General features: G+C 44.9%; 1 protein-coding gene across 1 annotated transcript in view; it reads left to right on the top strand.

Annotated features, from left to right (window-relative positions):
* The window catches only part of HOMER2 (homer scaffold protein 2), a 112,268-nt gene that overhangs the window by 72,127 nt on the left and 15,233 nt on the right, over window positions 1-24,908 (top strand). Inside the window, exons 3-5 of the mRNA XM_084816432.1 lie at window positions 10,459-10,590; window positions 19,024-19,116; window positions 20,098-20,237. Coding sequence (XP_084672558.1) covers window positions 10,459-10,590; window positions 19,024-19,116; window positions 20,098-20,237 — 365 coding nt within the window. The remainder of the gene's footprint in view (window positions 1-10,458; window positions 10,591-19,023; window positions 19,117-20,097; window positions 20,238-24,908) is intronic.

Raw genomic sequence — 24,908 nt, 5'->3', positions numbered from 1 at the left:
TATTTTTGAGATTAGAGGGACGGGCTTCTAGGCTACTTCAAATCCCAGCAGCGGCTCACGCCAGGGTCCCCAACCTTTTTGGACCCATGGGCACATTTGGGAATTTGAGAAACTGCTGTGGGCTCCACCACAAAATGCCTAATCAGTGGATCACCACTTTGGTGTCTATCTGCCACGTCTGTGGATTTTAAGTGGTGTCTTATTCAGCCAAAACTTTTGTTTCATGTTTATTGGACACTACAACTTCTCTTTAATAAGGGATTGTCTAATTCGGCTAATTGCTGGTGGTGCAATGCAGCTAATGCTTCTTTTAAACATATGTTCTGCCAATGTCCAGTAGTTGCTTCTTTGGGGTGGGGGAGGTTATTACACAGACACATTTTGTACTGGGGCAGTCTTTAAAATTCACTGATGCACATGCTCTTTTAAATTATTAACCTGTTTCATGGAAATTAACAAATGGTCAGTGTAAATGGATTCTCTTAGCTGCCAAAAGGGCACAGAGAATCCATTTACACTGACCATTTGTTAATTTCCATGAAACAGTTAAATAATTTAAAAGGGCATGTACATCAGTGAATCTTAAAGACTGTTCCAGTACAAAATTTATCTGTGTAATAACCTCCTTATCTGGACCGCAATAAGACAGTTATTGCAACACTGGAAGGATAAACACTCACCTCCGATAATGCAGTGGATTGAGGACCTTACAATGCTTTCAATATTTGAACGGGTGGCAACGCCACCTTCAAACGGATATTTGGATATTTGGTCTGCTGTGTGTAATTGCTAGAAAGTTGTATGCATTTCATACAAATCCATGTATGTATATTAAAATAAACAGGAGGGGGAAAGGTCTTTGCAGGTGACCAAGGCACTGCTTTGGGGATCCCTGGCTTACACTCTTGTCAGCTGACCTTTGTCTTCCTGTTCGGACTGGAGTAGCAAGCACACTGGCTTTGTTTTGCTCGGTCCACCTGAAAAACCTGCTGATCCTGTGAGGATTACGATCGTGGGAGCTGCAAAAAGCTTCTCTTGACACATTTTACCTGCATGTCTTTCTCCCTCTCTTTATTACCAAACTATTCACCTTGTGAGCTAGGGGAAAGAAATGTCATAGGGTGGAGACTATCTGTGAAAGTTGAATGCAAGTAGGAGCTTGTTTTGGAGTTAACCTTATGAATGCGATTTAACCATTGGTGAGGATTTATTTGTTTATTTATTGCATGTATAGCCCACCATTTTACCTCCTTAAGAAACCCAAGGCGGCGTACATGATCCTCCTCCTCTCCATTTTATCCTCACAACAACAACCCTGTGAGGGCTGAGAGTCTGTGACTGGCCCAAAGTCACCCAGTGAGCTTCCATGGCTGAGTGGGGACTAGAACCCAGATCTTCCAGCTCCCAGTCCAACACTCTCGCCACTACACCACACTGGCTCTCACTGTAATAGAGGATTGGCTATCACTACTGAGGCTGACCCCATGTTCTCAATATAGGGAGTCCTAGGTTTGATCGCTGATCAAAGGATATATTGGGGCATATATTGGGGTATGTCTGATACCATCTTCCGCCAGAGCCATTGGAGAGCCAGTATGGCAATAGATGGAATTACTGGCTGGGCACAGGATAAGGGAGCTCCTTCTGTTCTCATACTAAGATTTAATGGGAAGGGGTAAACCTGACAAATCTTACATTACGTATTTATTTCTGTAACTTACCAGTCCACTTTTCAATCAAAACAGGATTCCCCAGGGCATCTTATAATGCATTTGTTTATTTATATTACATTTCTATACTTCCCAATAGCCAAAGCTCTCTGGGTGGTTCACAGCAATTAAAACCATAAAACATAACATGATAAAATACAATATCAAAGTTTAAAGCCACAGTATAAAATAGATTTTAAAAAACAAAAACAAAATAAAACCTAGCAGCTGTAATGGTCCCAGGAGTGTAACCAGGTCACCTGTAGTTTTTGAAGGGCCTAAAGATCCATAATGCTTGGCTTAGGTTCATTATTGGTGCAATTTCTTTGCTAGTGGACCTCTGAGCATGTGAGATGAGTCAAAGGTCGATAGCGTGGCCTCAGCACATTCCATGCTAACGAAGACTAGTATCTTACCAGGGCCTAGGATGTGCCTGAGAAGTGAGGCTATGTTTATGTCGAGTTACAGGTGGCTGTGCTGGGAAAGTTCTGATCGTTTTTCTTCTGAACAAGCACTGCTAGTCTATGCTGGGAATGAACGCTGATTAACGCTTGCTTCTGTCATGCTGCCTCACTGCTAACATGTATGGTATAAAACCCATTTTACCCCTTGGCTCTGGGTTCAGAGAAGCTGTCTGATCCAACCATTGGGTACGTCTGTGTGCTGATGGTACTCAATAAAGTACTCCTTGTAAGTAAACCTGGATCTGATTTATCGCTCTCTTGGCACCTCTAAATTAAGAGGCCTACTGCAGGGGTAATACAGCAGCAGTGCAAATATTTAAAATGGAGTAACAGATTTAAAACAACAGAAACTAAAAGATTAAAATGCCTGGGAAAAGAAGAAGGTCTTCACCTGACGCCGAAAAGAGTATAACGTAGGTACCGGGCAAGCCTCTCTGGGAAGCTCATTCCACAACCGGGGTGCCACAGCAGAAAAGGCCCTCTTTCTAAAGGCCACCCACCTCACTTGTTTTGGTGGGGGCTCCCAGAGAAGGACCGCTGAGGATGATCTTAGAGACTGGGAAGTATATATGGGAGGAGATGACAATTCAGATCAAAACCAAATGCTAAAAACACAGTCAAGCAACACAGCATACAACATTCAGCATAGGACAGAAATAAAATACAACTATCTACATTTTAAAAGATCTGGAAGAATTTTTTTAAAATGACACAGTGTAGGAGAAGTTAGCAGACAATTGGTTAGCATCTACTAACACAGCTTCCTTTGTCTGTGTTTATGCCATAATTAGTGGGTAATCAAGACAACGGAACACCGTAGCCATTTGGATGGTCAGCTCAGCTCTTGTCCATCTGCAGGGTTGAAAGAGGTTGTGAAATTGGTTTGCTCAGCATGAGCAGTTTTGAATTTGTCACAGAAGAATTTCAGTTTCAGAGCAGGCTTGGAAAGGTTGTAAGAGGTTTCTGAATCCTAGGACCCAATGGGGCAGTTTGCACGTAACAACAAACCATGGTTTAATTGACCCATGAGTTGCTGCCTTACCCAGAAATAACCCACGATTTGGCTGCCAGATGATTGAGCAAACCGCGGTTGTTTGGTCAATTCCTGGGTTGTTTGGTTCCCACTCTTTCCCTCCCAGTATCCCAAATGCCTTTGTGGCACTGTATTACTGGCATGTAGAGTGGCTGGCTTTTTTGGACTGCTCTTGCCTTCTACCTCTGTAGCCTGGTGAAACAGTCCAAGAACAACCCACAGTTCTGGGTTCTCACGTCACAACAACCCATGGTTTAAACAACCCTGAGCTCACAACCCAACCACAGAACCTGGGTTCTCTTCATGGGTTGCTTGTGGTTAAAAACCCATAGGTAACCCATAGTTCCGGGTTCACATGTAACAACATCCCACAATTTAACAACCCATAATATGGGTTGTCGTTATGTACAAACCGGATGAGTGTTTAGCATCTAGGGGTGCTGGACTAACTTCCTGTTGAGGCTAGCATGACTTCCTGTGTGGCTACTTGCTTCTTGCACACTCCACTTGTCTGCATAATAGTTTTTATTTATTTATTACATTTATATCCCACCTTTTTTCCTCCAAGGAACTCAAGGTGGCGTACATAATCCTCCTCCTCTTCCATTTTATCCTCACAACAACAACCCTGTGAGGTAGGTTGGGCTGAGAGTATGTGACTGGCCCAAAGTCACCCAGTGGGCTTCCATGGCCGAGTGGGGACTAGAACCCAGATCTCCCGACTCCCAGTCCAGCACTCTAGCCACTACACCATGCACAAGACAAAGGGTGGGACAGCCCGTAGTTCAGGGTTCGGAGATCTGAGACTTCAGAGTTGCTCCCAGGCATCACTGGGCTAGATGGACCAATCGTCTGACTCATTAGAAGGCAGCTGCGTATGCTCAGGTCTCCAGTGCTGCCTCCTCAAAAAGGAAACTGTCTCTGTAAAGCTGTGCTGGAACTCTCTACTGTTCAGGAAAGTGTGGGGCATGAAATAAGAGTGTTTTCTGCTATGGGTTATATGCTAAGAAGTGTGTACTGTGTTTTTCTCTCTCACATGTTTGTGGGGGGGCGTTGCGTCTCTTTATTTGCAAGCTGCATTAGGTATTAACGTTGATAGAAAAGTGGGGTATAAGCTTAAATTCTGTAAAGTCTGGGTCTTTTCACACATGTATGCCATGCTACATAACTGCTTATATAACCTTGTTGTGCCTTCCAAGTGCTTCGTGTACATTCTGTCGGGAATCCTTGCAGCAGACCTGCAAGTTAGAGTGGTGCTATTTTCCCCATATTGCAGTTCCCTCTACCAAGATTGGTGGCCTGCCTCAGGCCATTCAGTGACCTCGTGGTTGTGGTGAAACTTGAATTGCGGACTCCCATCTCTAAGGGCGCAATCCTGTGGCCTCTAGATAGCAGCTAGACAGCTATAGGATTGGTCAGTTTCCGGGAACCGACCTTGGAGCCCGCACTCTGAGGTTCGTTCCCGGAGAACCGCCTCCCCGTCCTCTCCCCTGTCACCTCGCAGGCAGCACTGATCGTCCCAGCACTCCGTGCTTGTAAGAGCAGTGCGGAGCAGGGCAAAAAGGGGCATTCCCAGGGGTGAGGTGGGGAGCACAGAAGTGCCGGTACAACACTTCCTATGTGTTGTCCAGCCTCCCCACCCCACGTTCTGATGTCCTGCGGCTAGACAGCCAAAACTGGCCATCTAGCCGCAAATGCAGGGTGGCTGGAGCGCAGAGGAGAGGATCCCCTCCACGCTCCTCCCCCTGTGCATTGGATAGGCGGTCTCCTCTATGTTCAGAGGTGGCCATCTATCCGCATAGGATTGCTCCCTCCCTTACTCTTAGCTGCTATGTGGTGCCAAACGTGGACTTATTTTTAATTTTTTTAATTGATTCTTCATTTATATCATGCCTTTTTTCCTCTTGCAAAGAACCCAAAGTGGCTTACATGGTTGTCCTCCTCTCCATATTATCCCCACAACGACCCTGTAAGGTAGGTGAGGCTGAGAGCCAGTGACTGGCCCAGAGTCACCCAGTGAACTTCATGGCCGAGTGAGGACTAGAACCCGGATCTCCTGAGTCTCAGCCCAACATTCTAACCACTGCACCACGCTGACTTACCCATTTCTGAAGCCTATGAAACAGGAAGCAATATGCCACTCTTCCCCAACCTGGCACTCTCCAGTTTGGACTGCAATGCCCAGCCAGCATGGCCAGTGGCCATGGTGGCTGGGAATGCTGGGAATTGCAGTCCAACATATCTGGGGGCCACCAGGTTAGAGAAGGCTGCTCTATGCAGATAAACTCTGAAACTATTGGGGGTTAGATTGTCCATGCACCACTTTTGCATTGAACCCCCGTTTGTAGCAGCTACCAAGGTTTGCTAACCATTCCCAGTGCGCACCGAACTCTCAGAGCAATAATGTAATCAGTGACTAATCCAGGGAACACGCGCAGGAAGTAGAAATCCAATAAGCTCACAGAACAATGCCCTCATTTATCAAACATATTAAGCCTCTGAGTGGGAGTGCGGTGAAGGGATTCCACTTCGCTGTCATCTGCAGCGTGGGTTTGCAAACGACTGAATCTTCCTGGAATGCCTCCCTGCAATTTATTCTGAAAGAGGTCTATTGGTACCCTGTTTCAGCAATGAATAGAAATATAGATCTGCATATCCATGTTGATAGATAGAGAGCTTACATAAAGGCTATCTATCTAAAATTGTTTCTATGCCATTTTTAAGCGTGGAATCCTCCGCTGAGCAACATACTTTATCCAGGCAGCAGTGGGAAGAAGAAGCTGGCTACAGCTCCCATACTCCCTGACCCATTGGCCATACTGGCTGAGGCTGATGGCGTTGTTGTCCAACACATTTGGAGGACACCAGGTTGCCTGTCCCTTTGGTCTTAAGTTGGGGAGTCTAAGAAGAGATTTGCAGACTAGATGTTATGCAGGTTTCAGGTTGCACCCACGGCTGCTGGGACTAAGAGGTAAATAATAGCTGATCCCTCCACCCCTTTTTTTAATCTAAAATCCCGAAGTTAGCTGAATCTGTGTCTCACACTGCTTCAGCTCCTGGAGGGCAAAGACCTCCATGTATGATGTCTAAGAATGCCTTGGGCATTCCAGTGTTTTAAAGGAATGTCAAGAGAAAAAAAGAGGAGAAACAGTTCTCAGCATCTCTGGTTAAAATGAACCTGGAGTAGTAGGCTTGGGAAAGACCTCTGCTCCAGACCCTAGAGAGCTACTGGACTCTCTGGTGTCTGTTGAACCATGGCTACTGATTCAAGCTCTGCATATCTGTGGGGAGCAGGATTTGTTAAACAGGATTCTGTGCCGCTCCCTTGCAGGGCTTCTAGTCTAAGAGAGAGGAGAGGCTACGCCGAGCTTGGGGGACAACGCACAGGCAGTTCACCATGCCGGAACGCAACATGGACTCGAAGGGCTCTGACTGTGCATAAGGCAGCACTGTATGTTCTAAACAGAACTTCACTTACATCCTTCCAGATCAGGCAAGCAACCCGGTTTTAATAGCATGTAAGATCTGCAGACTGTAGGCAAGCCGTTAAGGCAGGGGTGGCAACTCCTGGGGGCCAATTGCAACCCCTGGGGGCTTTATCGCTGCCACGCGCCACTGAATTTCAGAGGCAAACTGCAACGGCTGCCTAAAACATTCACATTTAACTTTCAACCAAGGCATTAAAGCTAAAGTTTTAGGCCACTGTTGCTGTTTGCTGCAGAGATTGGATGACAAATTCCGGATTGTTTTGCCGCTGCCGCCACAACAGCAAATTTGGCAGAGGCAGAGGATGGACAGAGGTCTAGGGGGCAGTGTGCAGCCCACCTCTGCTTTACGGAAATAAAAACATGAGACGAGCCCTGCTGGATCTATCTAAGCCCAGTGGAGGCTGGTGGCTCCGATGTCAGTGGGGCGGTGAATGTGCAAAGCACCTTGGATAGCTCCTTTAGAGTTCTGACTGAAATCTGGAGTGGATTTGCAGTCTGTTCTGACTGAAATCTGGAGTGGATTTGCAGTCCAGTCCAGCAGTCTGTTCACCCAGTGGCCAACCAGATGCCCCAAGGGGAAGCCCACAAGCAGGACAGGAGCACAACAGCACCCTCCCATGCGTTTTCCCCAGGACCTGGTATTCAGAGGCATGCGGCCTCCGATACTGGAGGTAGCATCTAGCCATCGATACCTTATCCTCCATGAATGCACGCTGCTGCCATCTTTTCTGGCAAGGCCCCACGGTCCTAGTTGCTCTTTTTTTGACATGACACCAAACGGGTTCTTCTAGGAGCCCCTGCCACTGCACTAACCAACTCTTTTGAGGTGGGTGTACTGAGTACTTACACAGACACTCCTGAGCTAATTTAGCTTATTTCTGTTCTGGCCCTTCAACCTTCCCTTGCTTTTTTTGCGACAGAAATGGAAGCTCCTTTGTTAAGAACGCGATTGGCAGAACTGTGTCTACCTCTGTTCAGGTTCAAGGTGGGTCCCCAGTAGTTTGCCTTAATTGCAGCGTTGTATGAATCACACAGACTGTCAACGTCTATTTATTGTGCAATATATTCCTCTCTTGAATCTTGGTGGCTTCAGAAGGAAACTCTGTCAAATGCGCTTAACAAACATCAACTGGCATTGCAGTTCCTTGCTAATCACATGTTTCGTTGCTGGAAGGAGAGGGAGACCTTCTCGGTCAGTCTATCACTTGACCCCCCGCAGCAGGGCCAGATCCAGGCTTGAGGGGGCCCTTGCCATAATAGCTTCTAGTCCCCCCACTTTCTGCATTTACACAGCTGCAGCATTCCTTGGCTTGTATTATATATTTCCCACAATGCCCCAGAGTGCTACTTCGGGCATTCAATGCTACCTCGGGCATTCTTGAGTATTGCAGGAAATTGCCAGCTGGGCTTTGTGGGCCACGGCAGCTGCCTGAATATGCCGAGCACTGATTCTAGACCTACCTCTCAGACTCCATTGGTGGCCAGCCACTCTGCAAGGGAGGGAAGCAGAATGGCACCCCTTCTGTTGGCCTGTTTTGACCTGCTTGTGTATGTAAGCCATTGTCCAGCTGTTCGGTCATTTCTTCTTTAGCGGATTTTCCACAGTAAGAAAAAGATGGAAGAAGTGGTGGGAGGGTTACAAATGGATGACAACAATGTCTTGATCCCACCCTTGAATTTCTATGAATGAGACAGGTTGGTTGCATGGAAAAGCCTCATCTGAAAGCACCCAGTGTCACCATCTGGCCTCTTCACTAAGGTGGGGAGAGTAGGTGGAGGAAGGGCTTTTAGCGCCTTCTATTGGCTATTCAATTTATAATCTATCATAATGAATGTTCTTGCATTTGGCTTTTTTTTTTTTTTTACTGTTTTGAGGCTTGATTCTGGCATCTTTGTGTGTGTGTGTGTGTGTAATAGAACGCTGCTTTACTCCAGGCCAGTTTATTTGTCCATCTTGCCTAGTATTGCCTACTCCAGTGTAGGTGCCCTCCAGATGTTTTTGATTAAAACTCCCATAGTCCCTGATAATTGGTGATGCTGGCTGGAGTTTATAGGAGTTGTAGTCCAGAACATCTGGGGGGCACCAGGCTGCCACCCCAGGGCTATTCTGACTGGCAGCTGGTGCTCTCCAGGGTTTTCAGCAGAGAGCAGGCCGTCACCCCATCCCTGCTTTATATGTGAACTCACCAGACGTGTTTTTAACATCCACACAGTTGTCTGTGTGGATGTTCCCACACAGATCCCACACAGATGGGGCCACGGTGGCTTAGTGGTTAAGACGCTGAATTGCAGACCGGAAGGACAGCAGTTCGAGACCCGAGTGCCGCGTGACGGAGTGAGCTCCCGTCTTCAGTCCCAGCTCCTGCCAACCTAGCAGTTCGAAAGCAAGAAATTGCAAGTAGATAAATAGGTACCGCTTTGGCGGGAAAGGTCACAGCGTTCCGTGCACCTCGGTGTTCAGTCATGCCGGCCACATGACCACGGAAGCGTCTTTGGACAGCGCTGGCTCTTCGGCTTAGAAATGGAGATGAACACCACACCCTAGAGTCGGACACGACTGGTTGGGGACACCTTTACCTTTACTTTACAGTTGTCTCACATGCATATCTAGTGCATTGTGTGATCTCACAGGGTCCTCCAGACAGATTCCTTCTTAGTAGTTTCACAAGTTACTACTATGTACATCAGTTGCTGGGGAACATGGGTGGGTGGGTGATGTTGCACTTAGGTCCTGCTTGTGGGTTTCCTGCAGGCAGCTGGTGGCCACTGTGTGAAAAGGGATGTTCATTGCTGGGAAATCTGACCCTTTGAGCGCTCGCCAGGCTTCCATGGTGTACCCAACTCAGCTTGCTTTAGCTAGCCAAGCTGCACGGTCTTCCTGAGTTCCAAAGACTTTTAACACATTTTTTTTGTCTCGGCTGTAATTTGCACAATTAGAGATTTGCGCAAATTACGGTTGTATATCACACAGAGGTCCATAATTTGCACAAATTATGGCTGTAAATTGTGCAAATTATGTCCATAATTTGCACAAATTTTTTAATATAAAGAATCGCGGAAATTCTACCAGCTGGCCAGACTCGTTGCGCACCGAGTCAAGGTAGCTGGCGGAAGACAGAACAGAGTCTGGGGAGCCGAGCCAACAAAAGCTTGTTGACCTCTACCCCACAACCGGATTCCTCCAACATCCCAATGTGTGACCAGAATGCTGGACTAGATGGGCCCTTGGTCTGATCCAGCATGACTGTTCCTACGTTCTTATGCTTCGGTTGCTTGTGCAATTGGTTCAGCTCTGTATTCATTCCCAGGTTCTGGCAAATGTAAGGTTTAAGGCACACATTTCCTAACCCTCTTAATGGCTAGTTGTTCTCATCAAGTCGATATCAGAAAGACTCCTTCAATCCAGCTGTTCCCAGCTAAGCCCGGCTCTCGCACCTCTGGTCCTCACTAGGTATTAAAGCAACCTGTTGACACTTTAGAAGCCTTGGACTATAGTTTTCTAAATTCAGGATTGGAATATTGATCTGCTGCAATTTGTTTGGAAAAACATGAGTTGCCTTTCAGCCTGGAAAAGGTCCCCGATGCGACTTACAGTGTAAAACTTCAGAGTAATTAAGAAACTTGCAACCAAATGTAATTTTGGAACCTGGTAATCAACCTGAATATTTCTAATGCACCTCCAACTACTTTGTAAATTGCTGTTTCTTATACACTTCTAAAAATTGTGTTCTCCTTGTGTTTTGTGTGTGTATGTTCTTTTTCAGGTGATTATAAATAGCACAATCACACCTAATATGACCTTCACAAAAACATCGCAGAAGTTTGGCCAGTGGGCAGATAGCAGGGCTAACACTGTGTTTGGTCTGGGTTTCTCTTCTGAACAGCAGCTGACGAAGGTAACTGAGTTTGAATTACTTCTTTTCTTGCTCTCTTGTAAAATCTGCAATAATCTCAGTGAATTGAAAGAATAAACATATGGATCTAGTGGGAGTCCCTCTCTCATACACACACACACACACACACCTTTTCCACTTTTTCTTAGCAGCAGTTTGTCTTTGTGCAGGTGATTAATCTCCCTTAATTAATGAGTGGGCCAGAGTTTGTGGGAGGTGTTAAAGTTCAAGCTAGAAAAATACATGTGTGTGTTTTTGATCACATGGGGGTGGCCTAGCTTTCTGTGCCTGCCTTAGGGCCAAATAGATATTAGGCAAAAAGGAAGGCTACCTCTGAAAACAACCGCTGTGTGTTCTGCTCCCCATTTCTCCATCACATCACATCATTGTGTTGTTTGTTCCCCTGTTTCAATAGTCCTGCAGTATTAGCCATTTACATAGGATGGGGAAATACACAGCAGCATCATGCAATGACATGGGGAAGCTTTACTACACACTGAAGGGAGAGGGGTACTAGACTTGTAGCTGCCGATTTTGGCAGCAGTCGTGTGTGGAACCTTTTTAATCTTATTTATAGCGTGGTGTATTCTGAAAGCTTGTGGTGGCTGGCAATAGTTAAAAGCAGTTATAAAATGTAAAACCCCATTAAATGTGAAGAAAAAGATCTATCAACAGCTAAAAATGATGACATTAAAACTCCAGCCCGCTACTTGCGTAATCCTAGCTCCAAAGCCCTTCTCTTGGGATGGTGGGGTGTTCATGGGACCTCTTTCAAGGGATTCTGCTCATTTGGGATTAGGGGCTTCTGGAAGGCCCAGACTCTGTGAATTATTTAAAAGGCTCCTGGGTGACCAGAAAGGTCTTCCCCTGATGCCTAAAAGACCATGGGGATGATGCCACGTGAACCTCTGTAGGTGTCCCTACCGAAAGCGCTCCTCTTCCTGGGTATCACCCACTTCATTCGGCAGGGGCACTTGGAGTAGGGCCTCTTAGGAAGATGTTAAGGTTCGGGTAGGTACATATGGGAGGAGGTGGTCTTTCAGGCAACCTGGTCCCAAGCCATTTAAAACTTTAAAGGTTGAAACCAGCACTGGAAATGAAGGGGAGCCAGTGCAGCTGACAAACCATGGTCAAACTGCCTGTTTTTAAACCGAACCATTTTAAAGGCAGCCCTATACACAGCATGTTGTAGTCCACGAGGGAAGCTACCAGAGCATGGGTTTGGTGGATGCAACAAGCTTAGGGTAATCAAAAATGGGAGAGAAGCTTCCAAACCCCTAATCCAGACCTTTGGTCTGATCCAGCAGGGCTCTTTCTTTGTTCTTATTTTCTTATGTGTTCAAGACCCTTTTTACTTTGAGGGAATGCTGTTCTTGTCTCTTGTGTATTTTTCTTCTTCTGCTTAACAGGCAAGTTACTCGCTTTTGCTTCTGCCTGTGATGATTTTCATTTCCTTCATTGTTTTTAATATATATTCGAATTCTAAACTTGCGAGCCACTTTTGAGATGTGTGTCGTGTTTAGTTTGAGGCAGGAATAGAATAATACTTTATAATATAAATATTCTAAAACATAAACTTCACAAGGTAGTATAAGGCTGTTGCCTCTCCCCTCAGAATCCTCGATATTTTAGTCCAGGGCTGGACAGAGAGATTTACTTTGCTTTTTACTAGAACCCCAAGATACTACAACCCCAACCAGAGCCTCGTGGAAAAGACATTAACCTAGAATTAAAGAATTCCGAGCCCAGGGATTTGTTTTGAGTAGCAGAAGTGAACAGAGCTCACAATTCTTCCATACAAAAATCTACTTCTGGTTTCTCCAAGCTTTTTTTACTTTGGCAGTATAATTTGGGGGTGACAGGGCTGGAGAAGAGTAATTTCCTTACTGCTCTTGTTAAAACAATTGGGTGTCAGAAATTCTTGCCGAATCTACTTCAGATTTATTTATTTTATTTATTAATTAAATTTATTAATTGCCCATCTGGCTGGTCACCCAGCCACTCTGGGCAATGTACGGAGTGTATAAAAGAACAGTTTAAAATAATAAAATTCTACAGTAAAAACATCATATTTCTAAAAATACCCTAACCCACCCCAAATGCCTGCCTGAACAACCATGGTTTAATGCGCGGCAGAAGCTCATTAAAGAGGGGGCATGGCGGAGTTCCCTAAGGAGGGAGTTCCACAGAGTGGGGGCCACCACAGAAAAGGCCCTCTCCCTCGTCCCCACCAGTCTAGCTGTCCTGGCTGATGTGACAGAGAGAAGGCCCTCCAAGGCTGATCTTGTTAAGCGGCCTGTCTGGTGTTGCTGGAGGCGCTCCTTAAGATAGGCTGGGCTGGAACCATATAGGGTTTTAAAGGACAAAACCAACACCTTGAATTTGGCCCAGAAAACAACTGGTAACCAGTGCAATCTTGCTGGCAGCTGCCTTTAATCAGGCAAGCCACCACGTTCTGTACCAGATGCAGCTTCCGAACCGTCTTCAAGGGTAACCCCACGTAGAGCGCATTACAGTAGTCTAAATGAGAGGAGACCAGGGCATGTATTACTGATGGGAGCAGATGGTCGGGAAGGAAGGGGTACAGCCGCAGTATCAGATGGAGTTGGTACAGCGCTGTCCGGCTCACAGCTGACACCTGCGCCTCCATGGACAGCTGGGAGTCCAAAATGCCCCCAGGCTGCAGACCTGGTCTTTCAAGGGTAGCCATACCCCATTCAACACCAGGTCAACATCCCCCAGCCTCCTCTTGTCTCCCACCAAAAGTACCTCGGTCTTGTCAGGGTTCAGCTTCAGCTTATTCCTCGCCATCCAGCCACTCCCCATCTCCAGACATTTCTACAGGGATTCTACAGCCAACCTTGGTGAAGATTTGAACAAGAGGTCGAGCTCCCTGCATCTCGTAGAGCTCTCTCTAGCTCTCTCTACCTTCAAAAGATTTGAACGACAGGTAGAACGAGAGGTAGAGACCACACACACATGAGCCAGTCGGTCCTGATCTACATTCTGCTTACCCCTGCTCTAATCCTGGGGTTTTTGGGGTGGGGGGGTTCAACTGAGGATCTCTAATGGAGAATTCTCAGAGTCCGCAACAAATGACATTGCCCAGGATTCTTTGGTGGAAGCCGTACATGTTGTGACATAAAACTGATGGATCTGTAGTTTATATATTCTTTTAGTGCTTCATCGTTGGCTATTTAGCTGCTGGTGACAGATCAACAGCAGGGTCGGTAACATTTTGGACATTCTCCTAAGAAGCAAAGCTGGTGTCCTGTACTTTGCCACCTGTCAGATGTATGCTGTAAGGGGAAATTGATATTGGCTTATATGATACTGTGCTGAATGGGCAGGTGGGAAGCTTACAAAGTAGTTCAGTCTGAAATGTAACATTCTCTCCATCTATCTTTTGAATAACTGTTTGCTCTGGTTCTTACGATCTGACAAGTAGCATTTTTGTAATTGCTTGACAGTTACCACCCACCTGGCGTCGGCAAGCTTGATGCGAATTTTAGACACTTAAAAAACCCACCTAGTTCTTTTTTTCTAATGCCCAGCACTTCTTTTCCTCTGACACGAATGAAGTAGATAAAATCCAAAAGGGTTCTTCTTTTTCTTTCAAAAGCTGTAACGAAAGGTTGAAAATTAGTTTCTCTAAATGGATCCTGGAACTTTTCCAAATATGTTTTAGATCGTGGTGGATTGGCTCGTGGTTTGATGGTCCTGTGCTATTTGTGCGGCACAGTCCTATATATGTCTGGGGTGGGGTGGGTGGGGAGGGATTTTTTTTAAGTGTCTCCATTGGAATAAGTGGAAACATTTTTTTTTAACCATCCCATCCCTAAGTAGGGTGGAATTTCAGAGAAAATTGAGTGGGGGAAGTTTTAGTCCTTCCAGTGGCAGTTGGTGACTCCAGTTCCAGAGGGGCAGTGATTCCATCCTGGGTTTTAGTTACAACCAGCCAAAGCTCTAAAGGTGCTGTCCAGCATGCTGAACCCATTTTAGGAATAAGGTTCTGCACCTTGGATAGCACCTTTCGAGTTTTGGCTGGTTCTGACTAAAACCCAGAATGGAATCACCAGCTGCCACTGAGTCCTTCCCTCCAAGAGCTCTGTGGTCCTGATTCGGATTGAGACCATGCACACTTACACAGGAGTAAAGAAAAATAGCAGGGTCAACTGTATCCAGGTGATTAGTACAATGTGTAGTTAGGCCCATATATAGCTGATCAGGCAGTGGCAAGGGCTACTGTGTGAAATCAGCTAGTCATGCTCATGTCCAGGGAGTCCTCTTTCTCCTAGCTTATTGTAGGATATCCTCCTTAGGCCTGGGGTAGGGAATGTGCCTTGGCCTAAGTTCATGTAGCCCTCAGCCTCATCCGAGGTCTCTGGATGCTGCTGGCCCACTCTTGCTCTCTGGACTGACCCCCCCCCCCCCAGGAATGGGTTCCTCTTCTGCTTGGTGTGTATGTCTGTGTGTGTGAAATGTAGAGAAGGGATGGGGTACCACAGAGAGAGCGAGAGAGCAGTCTGCGGTCCTGCAGTGCTGCAAATTCCATCCACCATCATATCTTCCTATCATCCATTGCGGGCCCTCAGTGGACTTTTCCCATGAGTCCACAGCTCTTCATATGAAAAGGTTTCCCCACTTTGGCCTTAGATATTGGCAGAAGGAGGAAGAACGGTTTGTTCGTTCAGTCTATATGCAACTTTGACCTTTATGAAACAATTCATCGTAAGATTGTAAGCCTGTAGGTAGCGTCTGTTCTTTAAAAAAAATAACTAAATCACTGCACGGTACCTAGCGGCATATGATGAGTTTCAGTCAGGTCCTGGATTGGTCTTATGGTAATGACTGATTGCTCAAAGTTGTTTTTAGATATATGTTGTCTGTGTATACCGCCTGTTTATGTGTTCTATGTAAATAGTTTTTAAACTTTGTATGCTGTATTTTAATGGGTTTTAATCTTTGTAAACTGCCCACAGAGCTTCATCATCTATAGGGCAGCATAGAAATGTAATTATTATTATTATTATTATTATTAATAATAATAATAATAGCAGCTGCTGAGACACTTTTTAATTAACATTATTAGTAGTGGCAATAGAAGGAGGAGGATAAATAGGAGTAGCCGTAGGAATAATAGGAGTCGTAATAGAAGGAAGAGGAGGAGTAATAGGAATAGTAGTAGTCATAGGCAGCAGTATAATGATGGTACCTGTCTATTGGAATGCAACTTGTGATCAATATTTTAGGACTTTGTGCTTTGCAGTTTCTCGGCATCATTTTTATTAGTCTTTCAGTATCCAAAGAGATCTCCCACAGTTCACAAATAGCACACTTTTGGAAATGTAGGTTACTGTGAAATAATTTCCACAGTGATTTCCAGAGCATTATTTTTTAGCAGAGGGAAACCCACAACTGCAGTGGGTCTTTGAGATCACATTCGCCCCACCGGCAGAGCTGGGAATGCCTCCTTCTCATCCCCACCATCCCTTGCTTCCCACAGCCAACAAGGCTTCCATATTCTCCTGTTGAGCTTTGAGAATAACGCAAGAGTGGTGGTAAAGCCATCCTGCTCCCCAGGAATGCGAGGGAGAATCTAGTTTGTGGCAATAACTGCTAATTGGACTTACTGCTGTTCATGAATGTGCCTCAATGGGATTGCAGTGGCGTTCAAAGGTTTTGCAAACACTTTTCCTTAGAGGCTCATCTTATAAAAGCTGTAGCGTTACCTACTTCGTTTGCATCATTAATTGCCACACAAAGCAGAAATCGTAAAAATTTAATGCAGGCTAAATGTCAAGATCTGTAAAACACTTATAGAAAATGGAGTCTGGGGAGGAAGGGGGAAACCGTTATTGTGTCTTAATTTGCATGTAGTAAGTGAGGTGGAAGGGGGGATCCTTATTTCAGATTAGGAATTTTAAACCATCTGCAGTGCAGATTTAAGATTATCTGTTGTAATATATATTATTTTATTTGATGACAGGTGTGTGACCTGAAAATAACTGGTATGATAGGTCATCCATTTGTTAGATCAGCCTTCCCAGTCCGGTGCTCTCCAGATGTGCTGACTACAACTCCCATCGTCCCCAGATAGCATGGCCAATGACCAATACATCTGGAGTGTACAGGATTGGGGAAGGCTATTGGATACAGTAGGTTAATGATAATGAAATAGACTATTTGCATACTTGTCATGCCCTAAATCCAGAAATGTGGATTTAGTGGGCTCTCCCACACTGGAGGCATTGAAGAGGAGGCTGGACAGCCATCTGTCAGGGATGCTCTGACTTGGATTCCTGCACTGAGCAGGGGGTTGGACTCGATGACCTTGTAGGCCCCTTCCAACCCTACTTTTCTATGATTCTGTGAAATGAATGTTTAACATGTGATAGCAACAGATCCATTATTTTAATGCAGCCGGAGGCCATAGGTTACTATAAGGCTGACAGCCAAATTACATTCATGGCCAGTTGCAGGAATTTATGAGGACTCCCCCCCCCCCTCACCGAAATGTGCTCTCAAATGAATATTTGTCATTATCTGTTGCTCTGGCTTTCACCCTGCCCCATCATAGCCATTTCACTTTGATGAAATTGATGTTTTGATCGAGAAATTGGGGGTGGTCTCTGCAAGGAAGGAAGAGCAAGAGTGATGAATATTCCCAGTTCACCTGAAATTGAAAAAATCTTTCCCTTTCCTAATTTATCTGTCTTTCTCTTCCACCACCTCCTGTAGAGCTAATTACAGATTTGAGTGGGAGTGATTTAGATCAGGAAATTGCTCAGGGGAGAGAGGGTTAAACACTGCTTACTCCAGCACTCCTGCATTGATCAAATGTGGAGCCCCTAAATGTGTTGAGGTTTTTAAGATGCCAGGGGGTCAACTCATGGATCTGCATCCTGTGGGGCTTGCCCCTTTTAACACTGAGCTTTTCTACATGAAGCATTTATTGTGTGCTCATCATTCCCTACTCACAGTTGTTTATGGGTTTTTTAGACGATGCCGTGATCCTTCACTTTCGCTTCTGTTTTTAAACAGCACTTTCTGCAAGTTTTTTTAGAGCAGTGAAAATGTGATATTACTTCTGAAAGCAAAATAAAATACTTTTTCCTCTTGTGTAATTGCACTATTCCGCTATACCATAGTGCCACTTAGAGGTTATGTAGTGGAAGAGCAGGAAAGGAAACACTCTGTAGAGCTCAGATCTCAATTCTACGATGAAACCAAAAGTAGATACAGCGATTTGACAACCTCGTGTAGAAAAGCTCATTGTTAAAATGAGAATTAGCCAGGTTCACAGCTAACCTGGGCTGGGGCACAAAGGGAGAACTGGTGGAGGTGTATTCTTCTAGCACAAAAGGAGCTCTGCATTAGGGGCTCAATCTCCAGATGAATCTTGTGCTTTCTGCATTGATCTCTGTGCAAGTCTTCTCCCCATGGTTTCTTTTTTTTTTTTTTTCAAAGTTGATATTCAGATGTGGAATCTTATTTGTGCAGGATTCTGTTCTAAAAAACAATGGGTGGCATGCAAAGGTGCTTTTCCATGAATGGCAGGAGCTTGGGTCCAGCAGAGGTCTCTGCAAATGGAAAGGGGGTGGGGGAAGTGAGGTTCATTGATTCTTTTTGCAGACCCCCCCCCACACACAATATCACTTACTCTGTCCCAGATAGTCCAGAGTAGATTTTCAGGGGGCTGTAGGTGGAAAGGGGTCTGAGACCCGAGAGCTGCCCTTACTGTGAGCAGAACTCCTTTCATGGAATTCTAGATTCAACCCAATGACCTGGTTTGCACATAATGCTAACCAATGATATGGTTTGTTTAATTCTGGATTATTACGATGTGTGAACCCAGGCACATTGACAAACTATGGTTTGTTAACCACGAACAACCCAGAAAGAGAATCCATGGTTTGTTGTTGGGGTGTGAGCTGGGGGTTGTTTAAACCATGGGTTGCTGTTATGTGTAAACCCAGAACCGTGGGTTGTTCATGGTTTGTTTCACTAGTCTACAGAGGAAGCAAGCGAGAGCAGTAAAAAAACAAAAAACGGCCACTCTGCATGCCAGTACTACAGTGCTATGAAGGCATTTGGGATACAGTGAGGGAGCTGGTGAAGGAGGAGGAAAACAAACATCTCAGAGTTTGAGAAAACAAACCACCATTTGTTTGTTCAATTGTCTGCCAGACAAGCCCTGAGTAGTGCAAGAAACCACGGGATAAATAAACCACGGGTTACCATTATGTGTGAACCAGGCCAACGTGTATTACCATATATAGTCTTCTCTCAGTACTACTGGATAGAAACAGAACTTGCATGCTTTTAGATGCGTCTTAGGGATACCTAAAGCTCATTGTTTCTCTCCCTTTCACATTCATGTTGGTTAATTTAAAAATAAATTAAAAATAACACTTTGCATGTATGCATGTTTAGTTTGCTGAGAAATTTCAAGAGGTGAAAGAAGCTGCCAGACTAGCCAGAGAACGATCACAAGAAAAAATAGAGACTTCCAGCAATCATTCCCAAGTAAGTCATTTATTTGCAGTCTATACAGGGACATGGTATAACTGATTTTGAAACTTGATTTTATGAAAGAAAAGAGCCATTTCCAAAAGCAAGCTTTTAAAAACATTTACAGAATATTCGTACAGAACCGTAAGCTGCTGCACGCAGCCTGTTTCCTCCTGCTTGCACAGGCAGGTAAACAATCCAAAAACCGTTTGTTTTGTATGGCATTCAAACCCAGAATCCTGGCTTGTTGCTCCCAAGCTTGATCCTGGCTTGTTTGGAAGCAACAAGTTAGGATCCCAAGTTCAGATGTCACACAAAGCGAACCATATCTAGTTTGTTTACCTCCTCGCACGAGCAGGAGTTGCCAAGCAGAGTGTCAGTTCGCAGATCATTCACAGTAAACCAGAGTTTGCCAGCGATCTTGGCTGGTTCTTTGGGAACGCAGCCAGGGTATTTACTGGTGCAGTATTTTGTAGCCTAAACTGTGGGCAAATATATACCTCTTACTTATTTATATAATTATTTATAGCAGACCACATGATAAAACTTTTTCTGGACTGTACAGTTCCTGACTGTAGGTAGGGGGACCACATGACTGAATGTTACATCCTTACCCCCCACACACACATTTTCCTTCATATAGAACAGTTAGTATTTCATGGAGAACAGTTGTACCCTAACCTTCTCCCATCCTGACATGTTAGTTTTCTGTGTGCAGGGACATTTTTATAATAGTCGTCCCCCCCCCCCCCATATTCAAAGTTGAAGTAATACAGTCCAGGAACAATTTTGCCAAGCAATCAGTTTGTATAGACTTGCCCTCTGAACTGCAAACACAATACTTTTCTATCGAAGGTGGTCTTTTTTTGCGTGTGTGTGGGGGTGTCACCTGGCTGATGGCAGGGGATGCACATTTGGTATTCTGCATGCCATAGAATATCAAGGAACAAGTGTCTTTGTCATGATCATTTTCCTTCTGTGGGATGTGTTGTGCAGGAATCAGGGCGCGAAACTCCCTGTTCTACTCGGGCATCCAGTGTGAACGGAACAGATGATGAGAAGGCATCGCATGGAGGTCCCTCAGATGCACAGCTAAAAACAGAGAATGACAAACTGAAACTCGCACTCGCCCAGAGGTGAAGCTGCTTTCATGACTACGCTGTCATTATTGATTAGAAATGAGACCTGCAAAAAATTGTTGCAGTCTGGAAGCTCCTGTTCACTGTTCCAGTTAGCTATGTCGTCCTCCATGATATTCCATTCTATCTCCCATCCCACCTGATTTTGCCCCCACACACAACAATCAGTTAGCATTCCATGACCACTGAGCATACTCAGTCTTCATTGGGCTGTTTTTGGGGTCCCCCCCGGAAAATAAGTGTTTTTTTTAAGATGTTTTTGTGGTTCTATAAACCTCAAGCCAGCTGATACCTCCCTCTTGTGTACCGGTGGTGTCGTTTTGGCTACATAAGTAACACCATGCACAGCCAGGACACTGGAAATAGAATGATGATTTGGTGTTCACATTTTTGGGTAGTTTTAATACTGGCGTTCCACTATTTCCCACATCAGAATGTCCACGCTTTTTACTAAGCAAGAAAGTTCTCCTCTGTAGTTGGGCAGCAAGGAGGTGAGAGCAAATTTCCTCCCCTGGGGATTGAGTGGTGGCATACCCTGTTTAAAACAAAGAACAGTAAGGATTAATTTCATATCCTACTCTCCAATAAAAACAGCTGCCTGTTCCAAGTGTTCCTTAGTCACAGAGGTACTTCCAGTATGCCATGTAGTAGGCAAAGACCTAACAGAATTATTTTTCAAATTATTTACCGTTTGTTTGTTTGTTTTTAACCCCCCCCCCCCCCCGCTGGTATCCTATATCTGGCAGAGTCAGAAGCTTTGTTTTAGTATCAGATCTACACAAGTGCCAGACCATTCATTCATTTAGAATATTTATATACCACTTTTTCAACAAGCAGTTCTTAAAATAGTCCAAGGCACTTTACAAATATATTTGGATAAAGTTGGGTCACCATCTTGCTGTGCATGGGGTAGGAGTTTAAACCCTCTAAGCATGAGTTTCATTGACAATTACTCAGGATTAACGACAAATAGTGTTTATTAAAGCAATGATGAAAACAGGCTCACAGTGAACTGAAGTATGGAATGAATGGGATTACAACTAGTAATACGATACGATACTTTATTGCTTAAAGCCATAGGCCACCACAATGTACATTAAAAAGAGAGAGAGAGAAAGAAAGAAAAACCCAGTACAATCACATATTTGTGTATACATAAATTCATACATCCAACAGAATCATCCCTAGTAGGCTGTTTGGGCTTTGGCACGTATTTTCCTTGCTGCCAAGGCAAATTTTGCTACCTGGGCAGTGGTGAAAGCATCAGTGCCAGAAAGAAGGACACATATCTGTTCTAAAGGTGTTCTATTTAGGAGGCTCTGGGAAATAATGGCAAGAAATTTATGCCTAGGATGGCCATAGAGAGGGCATCTTAGTAAGTAATGAGAGACATCCTCAACCTCCCCAGTCCCACAGATACAGAGTCTCTGATGGACTGGGGTATTGTCAGATCTTCACTCCAAGAAGGCAGAATGCATGGATTGTAGACACAATGCTGTAAATGATTTCCGTAAGTGAGGCACAGTCAGAGTTGTAACGTAACTCTCCAGACCAAATGATGTCTTATATAATGGGTACCAGCAAGAATAAGGCATTTGTGAGATTGTAACCAAATCCATCCACTTAGAATAAAGATAAATTTTTTCTTTAAGCCTCTGCTTTACTCTATCAGAAGGGAAAGAAGGAAAGGACTCAGTATCAATTCCATAAGCTTGAAACATAGGTTTGGTCAGGTTTACCCAACTAGTAATCTAAATCCAAATCCATTTCTACCCAAGTAATCCCATCTATTCTTCCAACTGTCAGTTGGCAAAATTCCAACTACCCCCCCCAAGTGTCATTCCACACTCCCCTTAACTCCCCTCCCTACTTAACATTCCTCACTTGAAGTAGTTTCCTCTCGTCCTCCCTCCAGAGACAAACCTTAAACGTGGTTCATTAACCACATCTGTCTACAGCTTCAGCAGATCTAGGTTTCCACATGGGGATCTTCTGCTTTGGAACAAAGGAACATACCTCCCTCGCCATATGCCTTGTGAATGCACTGGTCTATTTATTTATTTATAGCAGGGGTGGGCAACATGCGGTCCCCTCAGCACGGACCCCACCACTGCCCAAAATTCAGGGGAATCCCTCCCAAAATCTTTAGAAAAACATTTTGATGGTGGAGGAGGGCAGTCACGGCCACATGACCTCTACTGCATGTCCAAAATTAGCTTGTTTGCAAGCTAATTTTGGCCCTTTGGTGCTCCATAGCAGCTCCAAATGCCATTTTGTTTTAATTAAAAAAAAAAATTCCCTCTCCCTGTTTTTGACACCTGTGTGGGTGTGTGTCTGGCAAAAATGGCCCCCAGACCTCCCGAAGTTGCTCATCCCTGAATGCTTCAGCATTCCTACCTCGCCCTATAGTCAAAAAGACTCCCAGATCAGCTTGCAAAGATAAGCCAGTTCTGGCTGTCATGGCCTTGGCAGTGGGACAAAGAGCAGCCCCTCCCTGGAAGGACTTGCCCACACACACCCCAAAAGCAAATTAAGGAGCAGAAAAGGTAACAATACCTGGGTCCAAGGTGGCAGGGCTGCTTTTGCCCCGCAGTTTTTCCCACTCCTTGATGACAGTTCCTGTAATAAAACTAGTCCTGGCCCTGAACTGCTTCATGCCGCAGATGGGGGCTTGTGCATTTGAATGCTCCCCTATGAAGCGGGGAGGAAAAGGAAGTTTTGCGTTTGTGGGAGAAGGCTGGGCTTTCCCCCCTCACATGCTAGTTTTCTATATGCAGGGAGTTTATATCAGGGAGCATTCCAATGTGTGATTTGTCCACCTGCGTTTAGAAGAGGCATAGCCCATAGAACGTTCTTTCCAGGCGATCCACTGTTTCACATAGGCGAGGCCCGTGGTGCAGGTTTTGTTTCATGGTGCAGTCCCTAGTTAGAAAGGGGAGCCCTGTCCCTATTAAATATGTGTAGTTGGAAGGTATGCTATATACAAGACTGATGGAATAAAAAGTAATTGATATGTGTGTTAGGAAAAGTGGTATGGAGCAAGCGAGTTCTGCACTAATTATGCAGCCAGTTTTCACTAGCCAAATAATAAAGTCAAACTGTCCTTGGAAGTCAAAATCAAAGAAACAGTAGCCTGTTGTGATTCACAAGTGTATTTCTAGAGCAATACAGGTAGTGTTTGTGTGGTGGTAGCGGGGAGGCCGTTGGATTACTTTGTTTGCATGGTTTTATTTTTGTTAAGTGACAAAACCTCGTCGCTATTTAAAACTGATTGACGAAGTTCTACTATATTGTGCTGTTTATAGTGCTGGAAGGATTTAAAACAATACAGATATTGTTTCATAATACATGATCAAAGATTTCTAATGCACTATCAAAGATTTGATCTCAGTCTTCCAAGAGACAGGTTTTGTCCTCTTAAGCACAGGAGGAGAGCCCAGGTCTGCTTCCTACAATCCCCAGCTCAGTAAGCTTACAAGTCGCTCCGCTACATCCTGGGCTGAAATTGCAGGCAGGAAGGAACCCATCTTGAAAACTGAAAATTGTAAGCTCTGGTTCTCATGGGCTGTCTAAAACTTTTTTAAAAGCACACATTCTTCATCCAGTGTTCAGCAGGTGGCTCCTGGTATGAGCAGAGAGCACTTTCAGGTGTTGTTCTCCCATTTCAGCTAGTTCCTCTCTTTCAGGTGTTGTTCTCCCATTTCAGCTAGTTCCTCTCTTCAGCTGCTGCCCTGCCCCCTCCAGTGCTGTTCAGGAACGGGTCTCCTAGCCCTCAGGAGCAGGACTGGCCCAAGACATTTAGCTCCCTGAGGCAAAGATGGTGCCCCCCACCCCCATTCCATGTACAAAAGCCGACTGGGCAGGCAGTTGACAATGGGACAGTACCCTCCACTACATCTGAAGATAGCAGGCCAGCCTAGGGCATACGAAATGGCCTACCATCTTTCCTTCAGTACCTTGCTGCAGCCTTCCAGCAGCTGCTGCCTGAGGCAACTGCCTCTCTCTGCCTACTGGTAGGGCTGGCCCTGCTCAGGAGTGGCTTTGGGGAAAGGTGCAAGAGGTGGAATGGGAAGGAGGAGGTGGCAAAGTCCCATTGCAGGAGTACAACTGCCTGGAAAACCATATGCAAGAGCCTGTCTTTTGAAAGTGCACATAACTATAATGTGTAGCCATGGTAAAATCTGGCAGTTGAAGGAATTTTAAAGGCACAGAGGGATGTATGTGCATGTGTGTCCTCTTTGGGAATCTCCCAGGTAATTTATGCCTTAGAAGGACCTTGGATTGTTTGCAGGCCCTACTCTGTTACTTGGCAAAATGCCTAATCCAACCCTGTTAATCAGGATTATGCATGGGGGTTGGACTCAGTGGTCTTATAGGCCCCTTCCAACCCTACTATTCTATAATATGATTCTATGAAAACCCAATCATCCGTCCCCACTGTTTATTTAATGCAGTAGTGGGCATCTTCTGGTCCTCCCAGATGATTTTGGATTGCAACTCCCATAAACCCTAGCCACAAGTTGCCCTCCCCTGATTTAATTATTTGAATACAGTTGCAGAATTCAGGTTCCTTATTGCACAATTTGAATTTTTTTTTTCCCTGCTGAAAAACCATTAGTCCATGAAAGGTTCTATGCAACATCCTGATTGTCTCTTTTATTGGATGTG

Source organism: Heloderma suspectum, chromosome 11 (genome assembly GCF_057233095.1).
Source record: "Heloderma suspectum isolate Gila_16-S chromosome 11, 16-S_ref, whole genome shotgun sequence".
Classification (NCBI taxonomy): Eukaryota; Metazoa; Chordata; class Lepidosauria; order Squamata; family Helodermatidae; genus Heloderma; species Heloderma suspectum.
This window is presented reverse-complemented; position numbering and strand designations above follow the sequence as displayed.